Source organism: Actinia tenebrosa, unplaced genomic scaffold (assembly GCF_029948245.1).
Source record: "Actinia tenebrosa isolate PJP-AT-01 unplaced genomic scaffold, QUT_ActTen_1.0 utg344__unscaffolded, whole genome shotgun sequence".
Classification (NCBI taxonomy): Eukaryota; Metazoa; Cnidaria; class Anthozoa; order Actiniaria; family Actiniidae; genus Actinia; species Actinia tenebrosa.
The window spans coordinates 859,396-877,808 of record NW_028292606.1 but is presented as its reverse complement, the minus strand read 5'-3'; the positions used below and the strand labels follow the sequence as shown (position 1 = coordinate 877,808).

The 18,413-nt window shown below is 34.8% G+C and overlaps 1 protein-coding gene across 1 annotated transcript in view; it reads right to left on the bottom strand.

Annotated features, from left to right (window-relative positions):
• The window catches only part of LOC116286566 (uncharacterized), a 72,951-nt gene that overhangs the window by 22,321 nt on the left and 32,217 nt on the right, over positions 1-18,413 (bottom strand). Inside the window, exons 14-35 of the mRNA XM_089025448.1 lie at positions 16,748-17,077; positions 16,085-16,247; positions 15,751-15,950; positions 15,179-15,481; positions 14,625-14,954; positions 14,222-14,384; positions 13,886-14,085; positions 13,323-13,625; positions 12,769-13,098; positions 12,366-12,528; positions 12,030-12,229; positions 11,458-11,760; positions 10,904-11,233; positions 10,497-10,659; positions 10,163-10,362; positions 9,226-9,525; positions 8,247-8,576; positions 7,469-7,625; positions 6,560-6,753; positions 4,669-4,977; positions 1,115-1,393; positions 646-814 (exon numbers count right to left, since the gene is read on the bottom strand). Coding sequence (XP_088881574.1) covers positions 646-814; positions 1,115-1,393; positions 4,669-4,977; positions 6,560-6,753; positions 7,469-7,625; positions 8,247-8,576; positions 9,226-9,525; positions 10,163-10,362; positions 10,497-10,659; positions 10,904-11,233; positions 11,458-11,760; positions 12,030-12,229; positions 12,366-12,528; positions 12,769-13,098; positions 13,323-13,625; positions 13,886-14,085; positions 14,222-14,384; positions 14,625-14,954; positions 15,179-15,481; positions 15,751-15,950; positions 16,085-16,247; positions 16,748-17,077 — 5,419 coding nt within the window. The remainder of the gene's footprint in view (positions 1-645; positions 815-1,114; positions 1,394-4,668; positions 4,978-6,559; positions 6,754-7,468; positions 7,626-8,246; positions 8,577-9,225; positions 9,526-10,162; positions 10,363-10,496; positions 10,660-10,903; positions 11,234-11,457; positions 11,761-12,029; positions 12,230-12,365; positions 12,529-12,768; positions 13,099-13,322; positions 13,626-13,885; positions 14,086-14,221; positions 14,385-14,624; positions 14,955-15,178; positions 15,482-15,750; positions 15,951-16,084; positions 16,248-16,747; positions 17,078-18,413) is intronic.

Here is an 18,413-nt window from a genome sequence, read left to right as displayed (position 1 = left end):
CTAAAACAATTAGACTACTCGTTCTCGTTTTCTATGAGGCAAACATAGTCGATTCGGCGCTCGCGCCTCTTCGGTTTGGCTACCGTCAATCAAATAAAACTAAGGCTGGAAAGTGTTTTGTGCCTCATATACGTGAACTAAAAAAAAATATATGGCTATAATATGACAGCAAGTAAACTAGGAAAGCCAAAGAAATTAAAATATATGACGCGAGACGTTACTATGACAACATCAGAACCCTTCTTATGCCATCAAAAATGTTCCTTTAAAAAGTCATAACTCAGGAAACAAACGGTGAATTTTCTTAATAACCGTAATATATAAACTTTGTATCGTAATCTTCTATTTGACGAATTTTAGTTATAAATAATTATCGGATGAGGATAAACATGATATACATCGTATATTTTCAAAACCAAGGCCGTGTTATCTGCCGAAATAAATCATGCGAAAACCGAATTCAATAATTGTTTTATTATACCGTGATTTGAGTGAAATACACTTATTACGACAAGTACACACGATAATAGGATTGGCTGAAGGCTCTCGGCAATTCAGAAGTGAGATAGTGCGTAAAATGTATAATAATAATGCCTCAGTAAAGTCAAGTAAAACTAATTTTGATTATAAAAAGAACATGCTTACCCACAGCGAAAAGATAATGGCACATCTACTATTTCAAATAAAATCAAAATAAGTGCTTTTTGGAAAGAAGCTTTTATTTTCCAGGAACAATCAGCCGTCACCCGTCTTCCAAAAGTGTCTGGACTTGTAATCGTTCCTTGCGAATGATTCTCGATGTCTTCGCCACAACCTTAGAAATTGAAAATTTGTTATGAGTATTAATTAATAAATTGATGAAATTTTGTTCCTCTGGAAATCTTTATTGATGGTACTTCGGAACTGACACAGAACAGAACAGAACAGAACAAAAACAAAACAAAACAAACACAAAACAAGAGAAAAGGAAACGAAGGAAAATATACAAAGAAACGATCAATAAAGGAAAATGACAAAAAAGATCAAAAGTATTTAATTTTTTGAACCCAAAAAATGTAAAACTGCAGTTTTGCCACGGTCTTTGTTTTTACAGACAAAACCAATAGAAACTTACCTGTAGTCCAGTATTTGTAACTGTATGGTCCATTTCCTTTAGCAGTAAATCCATATATCTTCATCCTATATCGAGCAGCAGGAAGAAGATCTTCAATAATCACAGCGGTGTCATTTGTTGTTATGGTCTTCCGATTGTAGTGATAATAGTCATAGTATTCTATCCTGTACCCCAAAAGTACACCATAGACCTGGTTTCGAGGTATTTCTTTCCACTGTACGATGGCATTGGTTGGTTTCACCAAAAGCAAAGTAACATTCGCAGGTGCACTAGTTGGAACTTAAAAAAAGATATTCACCTTGGTATGTATAAATAAAAACAAAGTTCCCGGCTCTGTAAATAATAAACTTGCTTGAGGTGTAAAAGTGAAAAGAGAATGTGAAGAGTCATAACTAATGAAATAAAAAAATGTGGACCATAATGAGAATATCTACAATCAAAAAAAGAAAAAGAAAAAGAAAAGGACAACCCAGGAAGCCCAATTCCATTTGGAAGCAACTCTTTTCGTCCAATCCCACCTCCCTCTAGCAATGTTGAATGGACAAATGCTCATGTACCACCAAACGTTAGGCGAAACAATATGTGAATTGAGTTTGTTTGAAGTGTTGTTCTTTCCCTTGCCACGAGGGTTTTCCTCCGGGTTTTCCGGTTTTCCTTCCTCCGTAAAAATCAACATGTAAGTCGAGCACTGTCTGCATAAAAAGTGGTAGTGAGTAAAAGTGAAAGCAGCGGCCCAAATCAGCGAAACCTGCCAAAATTATGAGCCTGCTCTGACAAATATAATATGATGATAATGATGATGACGATTATGATGCTGATGATCATCATCATCATAACTATTACAATTTCCTTAAATCTGATTGGCTGACAGACTATCCTATTTTAGCATTAATTGTACAGTTTGTAACGGACAGTTGCAAGAGCCAATCTAATAGCGGAGTTCCCGCGCGGACCGAAGCCCCGCGCGAGCGGAGCACCATAGGTATAGAATATGGTAAACTATGCAACTCAGTTTTCGTGGTCATCGCATGGGAACCCTGTGCGTAACCCTAAAAGTGTCGCCCGCCAGGTGTACCTAGCGTTTCTGATTGGTCGAGCTTTCAAATCACACGTCACTTGGAAAATGACGACTTTTTTTAACGAGCTTTTTAACTATCTTTTTTTTTGTAAATATTGTAAAAACGAAACAAAAAATTATTGAAGAAATCATGGAAAAAAATAATTCCCCACGGTGTGAAGATAGAGGTTAGGAAAATTTCTATTTTGTTTTATTTAGTGTAGATAACATAGCTACAACATTACCGGAAAACGGGAAGCAAACTAGCATGACGAACGAGCGAAAAAAGTATTTGTTTTGTTCTTATGCGAAGAGTATTCGTAGTTCATAAATGATATAAAATAATCATTTGAAAAAGCGCGTTTTGAATTCCACAATTAAACAAATCCAAGAGATTTTTGACAAAGTTTAAAGCTAAATAACATTCCTAAAATTACCGGCAAACGAGCAACGAACTAGAATGACAAATATGCGAAAAAAGTGTACCTGTTTTGTTATTATGGTAAGAGTACTTTCATTTTGAATTTCATTCAATAATTTTATATCTTTTTACAGATAATTTATCTAAATATTGAATGAGTTTTAAAATTACACCAAATATTCAACTGTTTATTGAGCTTTTCGACCTAGTACATGATTATAAAAATGAGCTTAAATTTATGTTGTTGTATAAAGAGCTAGCGGTACTTTGTCTTTCACTTTCAAAAAGCTAAAAAAATATTGAAAAACATTTCCAAACGCCAATTTACTGACAAAGAAAAGTTTATTTTGTATTTGCATTGCAATTTGCGTTATTTTTTATTTTGCCTCAGTTGTTCTTGTCAAGTATAAATGAATGTAAACTTATTAGTTTTTCAAAAACTTTTGTTGTTAGCAAGATGAAAACTGGTAAAATTGAATTTTCAAAATCTAATAAGCTTATGTTTTCAAGCTTCTCGAAAAATAGTTAAGACTAGTTAAGTTAAGACATAAAACTTTTGATGTGGATAATTAACCAAACATTTAGAGTGCATTCAGTTAATCCGTGAAACACAAATGACTATTTTGTACTAAATAGTGCAAGTTAAACAATAGAAACCAAAGGCTTTTGTACAATTTTGTGCAATTTTGTATTACTAAGGTTTCAATGGATTAACTGAATGCACTCTAGTGTAAAAGAAGTAAAAGTAAGCTAATGTATTTTGCTCACCTTTTTTTTTACCAGTTCTCAAGTCTGTTTTATAGTCTTGATTTGTCCATAAAAGTTCGAAAATCTCCAAAATTTCGATTTCAATGAAAGACATCCGAGGTAAATTTCACTAAACCTGATATTGTATTGGATTATTTGTAGTTATCTTTCGTTTATAAGTAAAATTAACCATGAATTCAAAGCTTAAAAAATGTCGGCCATGGAGATCTTTGTCGAAGAATCTTCCAAGAAAAAAACTAGCGCCTGGGGGAGTTGGTGGTGAGTTGTGTACGAAATTCATATAAGTGGGAGAGTATTCTCGCGCAAAGAAAACGATGTAGTGCATTTTGATTCGTTTTCAGTGCATGTTTTTATTATAGGAGACATTATCTTAATATTATCTTAATATCCGATTTTAATTTCATCTTCCACATTCATTCAAATTGGGCTCCCTGTGACTTCCGTATCAGGAGCTCCGCTTTTAGGCAGTGCCTAAATATATTTAATACCTTTTTAGTAAAATGCGCACTCTTATGAGATTTTTCACTAACGTTTCGCGCTTTTTCATCAAAATATGACATTGCTTTTCGTTATTTTACTGGTCATCATTATTTATCGCGAAAATATTTTTCTCGGAAATAGTGATAGTTTTGTTTAATTGGTAAGAGGACTTAGTGCCGTCCAATTCGTATAGGAAATCGCAAGATCGTCTCGTACAATTCGGAATTTATAGGAACGAGTGTTTAGAAAGTTTTCAAAATTGGACGAGGCTTTAGGCGAGTATCTATAAATTCCGAATCGTAAGAGAAGATCGTGCGATTTATTTATTAATTTTTTTTATCACACTCAACAAAATTGAGCAACTTAATTGGGCCTCTACAGAGTACAATTTGGGATTCAAATGTACTCCTCTTGTCCAATCATAATTAAACGATTTGGACTCCCGCTACGTGGTTGTCCAATTTTGTTTATCTTTCATATGATTACAGAACTTATTGGACTCAACTCAGTCCCACTACCATTATCTTTTAGTAAATCCAAATTGTGCAAATATTTACATAACATAAGAAGCATAAGGTTATCATTATTTTGTTCCCCAATTGTAGTTTTCAACATTTCTTTTAAAATTAGCCATATAATGGGTAGCAGATCTTCACTCGCTTCTCACCTAGGGTATCAGGTTCGATTCCTGGACTCGTCATCAAATTTGTGTAAAGTGTTGTTGTCTCTCCCTTTCAATTCTCCCTCTAAAAACTTGTGAACACCCTAAATTTCAATTTTATCTGTGAGTTGAGTTTTAATGATATCTAATATCGATTTTTTTCTCACCTCCTTCTTGGGTTCGTACAACGGTTGATTCACTTCTGTACAGCAATGTGTTTTCCTCGTGTAAGTCAATAATTGAAACATAGACAGTCACATTATAGTAGGTATAGCCTACAAGATTCTGACACACGCCAGTAGAGTTCTTGTAAGCAACGCCGTAAGAGACGTTGACAAGCCAGTCTTCAGCTGGAGTACAGGTTATGAGATATCCAGCAACTGAGAAACCGCTGGCGGAGTATGGTACCCATTTGACAGTTATGCTTTGGTAATTTGCTGAGTTCCCAGAAATCTTCCAGCTTCCGTTAACTGAGACTACAAACATGTAAAAAAGGGAAAAATTTATTTAGGTTACTTTGCATGTTAGTTTTCTAGGTTTTTTTGTTTACTTAAAGTGCTTATAAAATCGAATTTTCACCCTTTATTTCACTATGAAATATCAAATTTCATGAGTTTCTGATTATCATGGTGGATTTATTTTTATTTTTATTTATTTAGCTTTTGAAAAATTTTTTTTCTTGCCTTCGAAAGCTGTCACTGAGAGCCAAAAAGTATCCGGGAACTGGGACCTAATCTGCCTGTTTTGATAGCGTCACTGCGAGGACGTAAAAGAATGTGTTACATTTTGCAGTGTAATTTACGACAAGTGTCGTTGATATACACTTTAAGTTTACTTTAAGACAAAATCAGTCTATCCAGTTCTAAACCTTATGAGCGTTCCGAGATAAATTACAAAGATCGTCAAGAAACAATTTTTAGAAATCCTAATAAAATGCAAAATGCCTCACAACATGAGAAGAGACAGACGTTTGTAGACACAAAACCACGTATATCACCAAGTTAGATTGGAAGTTTGTGTGGACGTCAAAACAGACAACTAAAACAGATTAGGATTTCGATGTTTTTATGTTTTATTCAAATATATATATTGAGACAGACGTTTGTAGACACAAAACCACGTATATCACCAAGTTAGATTGGAAGTTTGTGTGGACGTCAAAACAGACAGCTAAAACAGATTAAGATTTCGATATTTATATGTTTTATTCAAATAAAAATATTGTTTGAAGGCCATGCGTTTATCAGTATTATAGTAAACATGTAGCGGCGAGTCCTCACAGTGAAGTCACATCTTTCCTTCGACCACGCGAAATTGACCGGACACTTTTTGGCTCTCAGAGACAACTTTCGAGAACGAAAAAAAAAGCTGAATTAAAGAAATAATTACACCATGATAACCAGAAACCCATGAATTTTAATATTTCATAATAAAATACAGGGTGAAAATTTGGTTTCATGAGCACTTTTAACTAAAAAAAGCAGCATGTTTTATTCCTCATTTAACTCAGTTGTCGTGTCATTCCCTAGAGCATCATTTCTTTTTTTAGCGATTCTATATTAAAAGATTCTACATATGAATATGGATACAACTCAAACAAGGAATATTATTCCCAAGAGAATGACACTTGGTCTGAAATGGCAAATTATTACTCCCAAGGTAAAAAGGTCAATTCAGACCATTCCCCTCTAACTGAATAACAACAAAAAAATAAAATAAAATAAAATAAAATAATAAAAAAATAATAATAATAACAAATAGGTATAATATAGAATTTTGTTGTGCATTTCGATTCTAAAGCCCCCTACATTGATAAAAATAACTGTTTTAGTATATACCAAGAAGTTTTTTCAAAAACATCAGTCCAAAATCTTGAGTGGAATAATTGTACCTGTTTTGGTTAAAACGTAATTGGTTCCTATTTCTTAATTTGTTTTTTTTATTTTTTTATACGACAAGGTTTTTGGAATAAGGTGTACATAGTGTTGTAAAAAATCTTATTCTCAAAATAACAAACAGGTGCGCCTGAAAAGGCCTAGATTTGAAACATTTCCTTACCGTTGTCTAGAGTTTCGTTGAACAAAAAGTATCGCATACTAAATCCTCGACCATGATTTTTATTCGTAAATGATGAATAATATTCTATCTTCTCAAGACTTTCCTCAAAGAGTTTCGAAACTTTCGTCATATATTGGATATTGGAATAAATGAGCTGCTCGCCACTCTTGTCAGTAATAGTAAGATTGGTGTTTCTGTAGGAAAAAAACAAATAAAACATGAGGAAATGAAGTGCTCTGAAGCATAATCACAACTATCTATCCGGGCTATATACCCTATGGTTATAATTCATTAAGAATTAGATAAACCAATCAATAGGTGCAAGTCTGACCAAGGCAGTTAAACCAGTGATGAAATAATGTTTTCTAACTTGCAATGCAAAAGAGAGAAACATGAGGGGACGTCGATAAAGAGTGTACGATAACTTTTTTATATACAGATTTAGTTAAAATACACAGGTGATGATTGAAAATCTCGCGCGCTGATTGGACGAGAAACTCACACTCACACGATAATCACCTCCAGCGATAATCCAAAACGGCGCCCAGCCGCTTCGTTGCTTTTACCGGAGAGGAATTAGAAATAATGAAAGAAAATGCTGTCCCCAAAAGGACTAAAGATTTGCACTAACTTTGTTAAAAGGTAAAAAAGGACTTAAAACAATCCAATAAGCTCAAACAAACTTTTTTTATTCTCAAAGTTGGTGTAACAAAGGCATTTTTATTTGAAACTATATTTGTTTTCATTTTTCAAGCAAATTTTTCCTATTTTTAAATGTGTCTTTTATCTTCTCTTTTTTTCCTTATTTGAAAGAATCACTTGTGTATTTATACTAAAACAATTATTTGCCTCAGCCTCAGTGAATAGCTTCTTCAGTTTTTTTAATATATTAACAGATAAACCTCTTACCCTCCATCATAGCGGTAAAAGTGTGTTTCTTCAAATTCAACAACGGCAAACGCGTTGGGAAGCTTAAATGTCCACTTGAGGTGAGCCTGCTTCATGTTGGTAGGGTACCCAGGACTTGAGATAGCTCCAACAGGCTTTTTAATGTTCATGGAAACAACTGTGAAGGGAAATATCGTAGACAATTGCATCAAAATCATTTTAAATTTGGTAAAGAACTCGCTTTTCCTCCCCTGCCTATGCATAGATAATTGGCAAGAAAATAAAACACGATTCATCTTTCAAACGTACGATTCCACATGATGCCCATAATGGAGCCAAACGTAGACCTTAAATACATTTTACTGTGAAAAATGAAAGAAACGTTTCACAATAACAATCCTGAACAAATCTTAGATTTTCAAATTTGTGCATAATTCGCGTAGCATATTTCTAAACCGTCTTAAATCCACAATTAAGCGTGAACTTACAATGTATTTATTTGCACCATATAGTCTTAAGAATATTTTTACAATATAAAAAATACTTCAATATTCAAAAGTTTCAGAGCCATCGCAAAAAAAAAAAAAAAAAAAAAAAAAAGAAAAAGAAAAAAAAGGACAGTTCTATAGGAGAGTGTAATATGAGCGCTGCTTATTTCAATCGATCCACCTTAGCTACTATCTTACCTATCTATCCAAAGCATTTAAATCCAATAGCAAATATTTGGAAAGAGGAAATAATAAGAGAGAACTGAAAAATTGGAAAGAAACTGATGAAAATCAAGCAATTGAAAAATTACCTGGCGGATGTCCGCATACCACTGCAGCATGGTAGTCATGGTATCTGCACCAAGAGGATGTCTTTCCCCATCCTGCGTGCTTACAGTCTGCTAGACTGCTCTCTCTTCCTGAACACTGTAATCGTGTCATCCATGAACTTTTGTACCCACTTGCAAACTGGTAGGCGTTAGAAAAACTATAACTTGCAGGAGGTAGACCCAGTGATCGACACACCACATTAGCATCGTTCATGTCCCAATACTCATTGCATACGGTACCCCATCTTCCGTTGTAGTAGACTTCTACGCGTCCCTCGTTCGGTGCTTCTCCGCCACCAAGGCGTACTCTCACTGATTAAAGTAAATAATATTACATGATCAAGTACTGGAAATCACTTATACAGCTTTCAATTCATTACTGAATGGTGTATCAAAATATATCTACCTATCTAGTGTATGGCTTAAAGTGCTACTCTGACGAAAATCGCTCAAACTTGGATTCAGCTGAAACTTCCTAATCAATCAATCAATCAATCAAATCTTTATTTAGCACCTTATTTACAATTGTTGAACTTAACCTAAAATACAAATATGATATTTTCTTTGGCTATCAAAATATATATACCGATCAATTGTATGGCCAACAAGGCGTACTCTCACTGATTAAAGTAAATAATATTACATGATCGAGTACTTAATTCATTACTGAATGGATAACAAAATATATGTAGCTATCTATTGTACCGCTTAATAAAGGCTAACAGGGCATCAATTGAAATATTAGTCATCGTACTTTGGTGAGAACATAAATCAAAACGAAAAGAAAGCAAGACAATTCTTTAACACGAATGTACACCTACATTTGTCTGCTGTCTTTACTAGTACAGAACAGACACCCCAAGAAAGAGGCGACAACTTCGTTCGAATACCAAGTGTTCAGTAGTCAATCACATCTGCTGTAGAACATACATATAGCAGAAAATATTATAGTGCAACTTACGTTCGTTTGTCTTTACTAGTGCGGGACAGGCTCGTTCGATGTTGTTCGACCCATAGAAAAAGGCAACAACTTCTATTGAATACAATGCGTTGAAAGAAAGATAGTCTATCACAGCCGATGTCCAGTTGGTTACCAGGGTAAGATTATTGATGCCCTTTGCAGTAGAGTTGTAAAACAACAAATACGTAGGGTCACCAGAAACGTTGTTGTGTGGATCGCTTGTCAGAGATATCCAAGAAATGTTGATTCTTCCAGATTCAACGTCTGTGACCGTCAAGTTGAATTTTTTAGAACAGGGAGCTGAAAAGAGATATTTAACGGACATGGCCTTGAGATGACGAATGCAATAGCGTATTTCTCGTGGAATTGCATGTTTTTGAGCTATGAATTATTAACGGGGGAAAAATTATCAGAAAACAGCGTTTAATTCATATTGCATATGATTTTAAATTTGTTTTTTTCTTTTCCATTACAGCGATAACTGTTGCATTGCGACCGGTCGTTTCAAAACCTTGATTTGAATTTGGTCTTTTCGGAAACGTTAATTGTCTTTGATTTAAGCAAAGTAGCATACGAACACGCTAGCTCAGATTCAGCCATCAACGCATGTTTCCTTTTTTTCGAAAATCTAAAATGGCTCGAGAATATTCCAAGGAGTTGCTATGTACGGACAGTAGTTTTTAATTAAGGTATCAGGGTACCCCTATCGACCAGTGCACATTCAACTCTTAATAGCACAAAACTTTTTAATTAAAACCTCAACAAAGTATACATTTTCTGAAAGCTGAATAAATGTAGAAACTATTCCTTTTTTTCCTTTTTGTAAAACAAAATCATCCTTTTGAGTTAGAGCAAATTATTTAAATTATAGTAAAACTGCTTGAGCTCTACAACTCTACAAAGAAAATAAAAGCAGTTTTATCATTTATCTACTTACTTTCTTCATCCGATCCACTGAAGACAAAATATCGCATAAGGATGCCATTGCCACTACGGCCAATTCTCGATTTATGAGAAGAATAGAAACTGATCATCAATGGAGGGTTGGTTATCAAAAACCCAACTGGATGGTGCCTCTGGTTTTGCACACTAAGAAAACTAGTGTTCCTTGAATCTACAACGGTTATCTTGCTCATTCTGTGAAATAGTTTTTTGCAAAAACACAGGCTAGTCACACGATTTTTATTGGCGGAAAACGTTTTTTTAATTTTCCGACTTCGTATTGTAATAATTTGGTTCTAAGTTGTTCACCCAGAAATGCTCATACCTACCCCACATGATATCGTCTTAAATCAATGTTGTCAAAGTACACAGCCACCTGTGCATTGGCGACGGAAGATGAAAACGTCCACTGGTAGTGTGCCTGTCTCATGTACTGTGGGTAACCTGGACTTTGGATCACTCCTGACAGGTCATTTATTTCTATCTCATTGACTGCGATAAAACGTCAATAAGATTAATCAGAATTGGTAATGATGTAAGACTGCGCCAATTTGGAAAATTGAACTTCGTTCTTGATAGAGCCGCAATCAAAAGAAGCATGTAATGCTATACGTTTTGTAGTCATTAGCAATAATTTTAGAAATTCAAATCTCAAATGATAATAAAAACGATAAACTTTAATCTATTTTTTTTTTTTAATTTCAATAAGCAAAAATTGTATACAGCACAGCATTACCTGGTGGATGTCCGCATACCACTGCAGCATGGTAGTAATGGGAACTGCACCAAGAGGATGTCTTTCCCCATCCTGCGTGCTTACAGTCTGCTAGACTAGTCTCTCTTCCTGAACACTGTAATCGTGTCATCCATGAACTTTTGTACCCACTTGCAAATTGGTAGGCGTGCGAAAAACTATAACTTGCAGCAGGTAGATCCAGTGATCGACACACCACATTAGCATCGTTCATGTCCCAATACTCATTGCATACGGTACCCCATTTTCCGCTGTAGTAGACTTCTACGCGTCCCTCGTTCGGTACCTCTCCGCCACCAAGACGTACTCTCACTGATTAAAGTAAATAATATTACATGATTAAGTACTGGAAATCATTTTTATCCTATTCAATTCATTACTGAATGGTATATCAAAATATATCTACCTATCTATTGTATCGCTTAACAAAGGAGAACAGAGCATCAATTGAAATATTAGCAATTGTAATTTGATGAGAACATAAAGAAAGATAAAAGGAAATCAAGACTATTCTTTAACAATGAAGATACACCTACATTTGTCTTCCGTCTTTACTAGTACAGGACAAGCACGTTCGATGTTGTTCGAGCCATAGAAAAAGGCAACCACTTCTATCGAATACCATGCGTTGAAAGAAAGATAGTCTATCACAGCTGATGTCCAGTTGGTTATCAGGGTAAAATTATTGACGCCTTTTGCAGTAGAGTTGTAAAACACCAAATACGTAGGGTCACCAGAAAAGTTGGTGTGTAGATCGGTTGTCAGAGATGTCCAAGAAATGTTGATTCTACCAGATTCAACGCCTGTGACCGTCAAGTTGAATTTTTCCGAACACGGACCTGAAGAAATATATTTATTTTTAATTATTAGTCATAACTATCTCAAACACGCCATTTTAGGAAGCAACTCTTCTATTTCTAGAAAAATTATCCTCCACCACACTTTCCCTTTCTCTCAGGGTCACGAACCGCTGATAAGAAGAACTTTTTATCTCAGTTGAATATCACTTATACTAGATCTAACAAAAATCTAAACTTCCAATAAAATTACTTGATCTCTACAACTCTACAAAGAAAAAATAAAGCAGTTTTATTATTCATCTACTTACTTCCTTCATCCGCTCCACTGAAGACAAAATATCGCATAAGAATGCCATTGCCACTACGGCCAATTTTCGATTTATGAGAAGAATAGAAACTGATCATCAATGGAGGGTTGGTTATCAAAAACCCAACTGGATGGTGCCTCTGGTTTTGCACACTAAGAAAACTAGTGTTCCTTGAATCTTCAACAGTTATCTTGCTCATTCTGTGAAACCGTTGTTTGGAAAAAAGCATAGGAAAGTCAGTCGAGTTTTATTAGCTAAATATCTTTTCATATTTATCCGACATGGTATTGTAGTAGTTTGGTTTTAAGGTGTACAGGCAAAAACACTCATACCTACCCGCCATAATATCGTCTTAAATCAATGTTGTCAAAGTACACAGCCACTTGTGCATCGGCTATGGAAGGTGAAAACGTCCACTGGTAGTGTGCCTGTCTCATGTACTGTGGGTAACCTGGACTTTGGATCACTCCTGACAGGTCATTTATTCCTATCTTATTGACTGCGAGAAAATGTCATTAAAGTTGATAGCATTAATTGGTAATGAACTAAGTCTGCGTCAGTTTGGACAGATGCATTTCATTTTTGATAGACTCGCAATCTAAAGAAGCATATAATGCTATACGTTTTGTAGTCATTAGCAATAACTTTAGAAATTCAAATCTCAAATGATAATAAAAACGATGAACTTCAATTTTTTTTTATTTTCAATAAGTAAAAAATGCACACAGCATAGCATTACCTGGTGGCTGTCCGCATACCACTGCAGCATGATAGTCATGGTATCTGCACCAAGAGGATGTCTTTCCCCATCCTCCGTGCTTACAGTCTGCTAGACTAGTCTCTCTTCCTGAACACTGTAATCGTGTCATCCATGAACTTTTGTACCCACTTGCAAATTGGTAGGCGTGCGAAAAACTATAACTTGCAGCAGGTAGATCCAGTGATCGACACACCACATTAGCATCGTTCATGTCCCAATACTCATTGCATACGGTACCCCATTTTCCGCTGTAGTAGACTTCTACGCGTCCCTCGTTCGGTACCTCTCCGCCACCAAGACGTACTCTCACTGATTAAAGTAAATAATATTACATGATTAAGTACTGGAAATCATTTTTATCCTATTCAATTCATTACTGAATGGTATATCAAAATATATCTACCTATCTATTGTATCGCTTAACAAAGGAGAACAGAGCATCAATTGAAATATTAGCAATTGTAATTTGATGAGAACATAAAGAAAGATAAAAGGAAAACAAGACTATTCTTTAACAATGAAGATACACCTACATTTGTCTTCCGTCTTTACTAGTACAGGACAAGCACGTTCGATGTTGTTCGAGCCATAGAAAAAGGCAACCACTTCTATCGAATACCATGCGTTGAAAGAAAGATAGTCTATCACAGCTGATGTCCAGTTGGTTATCAGGGTAAAATTATTGACGCCTTTTGCAGTAGAGTTGTAAAACACCAAATACGTAGGGTCATCAGAAAAGTTGGTGTGTAGATCGGTTGTCAGAGATGTCCAAGAAATGTTGATTCTACCAGATTCAACGCCTGTGACCGTCAAGTTGAATTTTTCCGAACACGGACCTGAAGAAATATATTTATTTTTAATTATTAGTCATAACTATCTCAAACATGCCATTTTAGGAAGCAACTCTTCTATTTCTAGAAAAATTATCCTCCACCTAACTTTCCCTTTCTCTCAGGGTCACGAACCGCTGATAAGAAGAACTTTTTATCTCAGTTGAATATCACTTATACTAGATCTAACAAAAATCTAAACTTCCAATAAAATTACTTGAGTTTTACAAAGAAAATAAAAGCAGTTCTATCATTTATCTACTTACTTCCTTCATCCGGTCCACTGAAGACAAAATATCGCATAAGAATGCCATTGCCACTACGGCCAATTTTCGATTTATGAGAAGAATAGAAACTGATCATCAATGGAGGGTTGGTTATCAAAAACCCAACTGGATGGTGCCTCTGGTTTTGCACACTAAGAAAACTAGTGTTCCTTGAATCTTCAACAGTTATCTTGCTCATTCTGTGAAACCGTTGTTTGGAAAAAAGCATAGGAAAGTCAGTCGAGTTTTATTAGCTAAATATCTTTTCATATTTATCCGACATGGTATTGTAGTAGTTTGGTTTTAAGGTGTACAGGCAAAAACACTCATACCTACCCGCCATAATATCGTCTTAAATCAATGTTGTCAAAGTACACAGCCACTTGTGCATCGGCTATGGAAGGTGAAAACGTCCACTGGTAGTGTGCCTGTCTCATGTACTGTGGGTAACCTGGACTTTGGATCACTCCTGACAGGTCATTTATTCCTATCTTATTGACTGCGAGAAAATGTCATTAAAGTTGATAGCATTAATTGGTAATGAACTAAGTCTGCGTCAGTTTGGACAGATGCATTTCATTTTTGATAGACTCGCAATCTAAAGAAGCATATAATGCTATACGTTTTGTAGTCATTAGCAATAACTTTAGAAATTCAAATCTCAAATGATAATAAAAACGATGAACTTCAATTTTTTTTTATTTTCAGTAAGTAAAAGATGCACACAGCATAGCATTACCTGGTGGCTGTCCGCATACCACTGCAGCATGATAGTCATGGTATCTGCACCAAGAGGGTGTCTTTCCCCATCCTCCGTGCTTACATTCTGCTAGACTACTCTCCCTTCCTGAACACTGTAATCGTGTTATCCATGAACTTTTGTACCCACTTCCAAATTGGTAGGCGTTAGAAAACCTATAACTTGCAGCAGGTAGACCCAGTGATCGACACACCACATTAGCATCGTTCATGTCCCAATGCTCATTGCATACGGTACCCCATTTTCCGCTGTAGTAGACTTCTACGCGTCCCTCGTTCGGTGCTTCTCCGCCACCAAGACGTACTCTCACTGATTAAAGTAAATAATATTACATGACTAAGTACTGGAAACCATTTTTATCCCATTCAATTCATTGCTGAATGGTATGTCAAAATATATCTAGCTATCTATTGTATGGCTTAATAAAGGAGAACAGGGCATCAATTGAAATATTAGTTATCGTAATTTGATGAGAACATAAAGAAAAACAAAAAGAAAGCAATACTATTCTTTAAAAATGAAGGTACACCTACATTTGTCTGTTGTCTTTACTAGTACAGGACAAGCTCGTTCGATGTTGTTCGAGCCATAGAAAAAGGCAACCACTTCTATCGAATACCATGCGTTGAGAGAAAGATAGTCTATCATAGCTGATGTCAAGTTTGTTATCAGGGTAAAATTATTGACGCCTTTTGCAGTAGAGTTGTAAAACACCAAATACGTAGGGTCACCAGAAAAGTTGGTGTGTGGATCAGTTGTTAGAGATGTCCAAGAAATGTTGATTCTACCAGATTCAACGTCTGTGACCGTCAAGTTGAATTTTTCCGAACACGGACCTGAAGAAATATATTTATTTTTAATCATTAGTCATAACTATCTCAAACATGCCATTTTAGGGAGCAACTCTTCTATTTCTAGAAAAATTATCCTCCAGCACAGTTTTCCTTTATCTCAGAATCACGAACCGCTGACAAGAAGACCTTTTAATCTCGGTTGAAAATCACTTATACCATGTCTAACAAAAATCTAAACTTCCAATAAAATTACTTGATCTCTACAACTCTACAAAGAAAAAATAAAGCAGTTTTATTATTCATCTACTTACTTCCTTCATCCGCTCCACTGAAGACAAAATATCGCATAAGAATGCCATTGCCACTACGGCCAATTCTCGATTTATGAGAAGAATAGAAACTGATCATCAATGGAGGGTTGGTAATCAAAAACCCAACTGGAGGGTGCCTCTGGTTTTGCACACTAAGAAAACTAGTGTTCCTTGAATCTACAACGGTTATCTTGCTCATTCTGTGAAACAGTTTTTTGCAAAAACACAGGCTAGTCACACGATTTTTATTGGCGGAAAACGTTTTTTTAATTTTCCGACTTCGTATTGTAATAATTTGGTTCTAAGTTGTTCACCCAGAAAATCTCATACCTACCCCACATGATATCGTCTTAAATCAATGTTGTCAAAGTACAAAGCCACTTGTGTATTGGCTGTGGAAAATGAAAACGTCCACTGGTAGTGCGCCTGTCTCATGTACTGTGGGTAACCTGGACTTTGGATCACTCCTGACAGGTCATTTATTCCTATCTCATTGACTGCGATAAAACGTCAATAAGATTAATAAGAATTGGTAATGATGTAAGACTGCGTCCTTTTGGAAAATTGGGTTTCGTTCTTGATAGCGTCGCAATCAAAAGAAGCATATATATAATGCTATACATTTTGCAATTATGAGCAATAATTTTAGAAATTGAATCTCCAATAATAATCATAATAATAATAATAAAAATAATAATCATAATAATAATAATCATAATAATAATAATCATAATAATAATAATCATAATAATAATAATCATAATAATAATAATCATAATAATAATAATCATAATAATAATAATCATAATAATAATAATAATAATAATAATAATAATAATAATAATAATAATCATAATAATAATAATCATAATAATAATAATCATAATAATAATAATCATAATAATAATAATCATAATAATAATAATCATAATAATAATAACGATTGACGTTAATTTTTTTTCTCAATAACTAAAAATTGTATACTGCATAGCATTACCTGGCGGATGTCCGCATACCACTGCAGCATGGTAGTAATGGGAACTGCACCAAGAGGATGTCTTTCCCCATCCTGCGTGGTTACAGTCTGCTAGACTGCTCTCTCTTCCTGAACACTGTAATCGTGTCATCCATGAACTTTTATAGCCACTTCCAAACCGGTAGGCGTTAGAAAAACTATAACTTGCAGCAGGTAGACCCAGTGATCGACACACCACATTAGCATCGTTCATGTCCCAATACTCATCGCATACGGTACCCCATTTTTCGTTGTAGTAGACTTCTACTCGTCCCTCGTTCGGTGTTTCTCCGCCACCAAGGCGTACTTTCACTAATTAAAGTAAAAAATATTAGATGACTAAGTACTGGAAACCATTCTCATCCTATTCAATTCATTACTGAATGGTGTATCAAAATATATCTACCTATCTAGTGTATGGCTTAAAGTGCTACTCTGACGAAAATCGCTCAAACTTGGATTCAGCTGAAACTTCCTAATCAATCAATCAATCAATCAAATCTTTATTTAGCACCTTATTTACAATTGTTGAACTTAACCTAAAATACAAATATGATATCTTTTAAGGTGCCATACTAGCTACAGTAACCAGAGGTTAATCGAGGTAGCTAGTAGGTTTGTAAAAACATTTGCAGAATGTAGTCAGGTAAAGTGTTCTTAATAGAAAGTATAGTTAACAATGAAGTATTGTAGGAATTAAATAAAATATACAAGAAAAAAAAAAGAGAGTTAAATTATAGAAGAAAGAAATGATTATAACGAATATTACAAAGATACATACAGATATACATGAAAAAAATAAGAAAAGTAAGGATCAAAGAATTATGCTGATAAGTAAAAAAGAAAATTTGTTCTTTGCCATATTTATTGATTTCATGTTGATGTTATTTCAAATTTGATAATTGTCATCGGTTTTTATACCTACAAAGCAAATCACTTTTCAGTCTTTCCTTAAATTGAGAGAGGTTAAGTTTTTTAAATGACTCATCAATGGAATTCCAAACTTTGACTCCAACAAATTTGATGTTGAATTTTCCAAAGTTAGTTCTTGCTTTTCGAATATAGAGTGATGATTTGCTAGCAAGCTGTGTGTTGTAATTATGTATAGCATTTACTTGTGTGAAGAATGGATTAAATGATTCATGTAACCTCTTTGAATGAAAATTGTCAATAGGTCAGAAAACTTTAATATTTCAAGCTTTAGAAAAAGAGGACTGGTGTGGGCATCAAAATCAGAAAATGTGATAAGTCTTATTGCTCTTTTTTGAAGAATTAATAGAGGTTCAAGAAATGAGCAGTAGGTGTTACCCCATGCAGTAATGCCATAGGTTAAGAAGGGGTAGATCCGAGTATAATACAGAGTAACACATATATCAATATTGACAAAATGGCGGATCTTAGAGATAATGCCTATATTGCGTTAGTTTACCGGATATATGTGAAACCTGAGATTTCCAATTAAGATGACATTCAAAAATGATGCCTATGTAATTGATGTTCAATTCTCTTTTAAGGGGTTTATGGTTTATGGTTAGTGAAACAGAATGATTGAGTTTCTTCTGCGAGGGGTGAAAGATAACAAAATTGGACTTGTCTATATTAAGGGAAAGTTTATTTGCACAAAGCCATTCATGTATAGATTTTAATT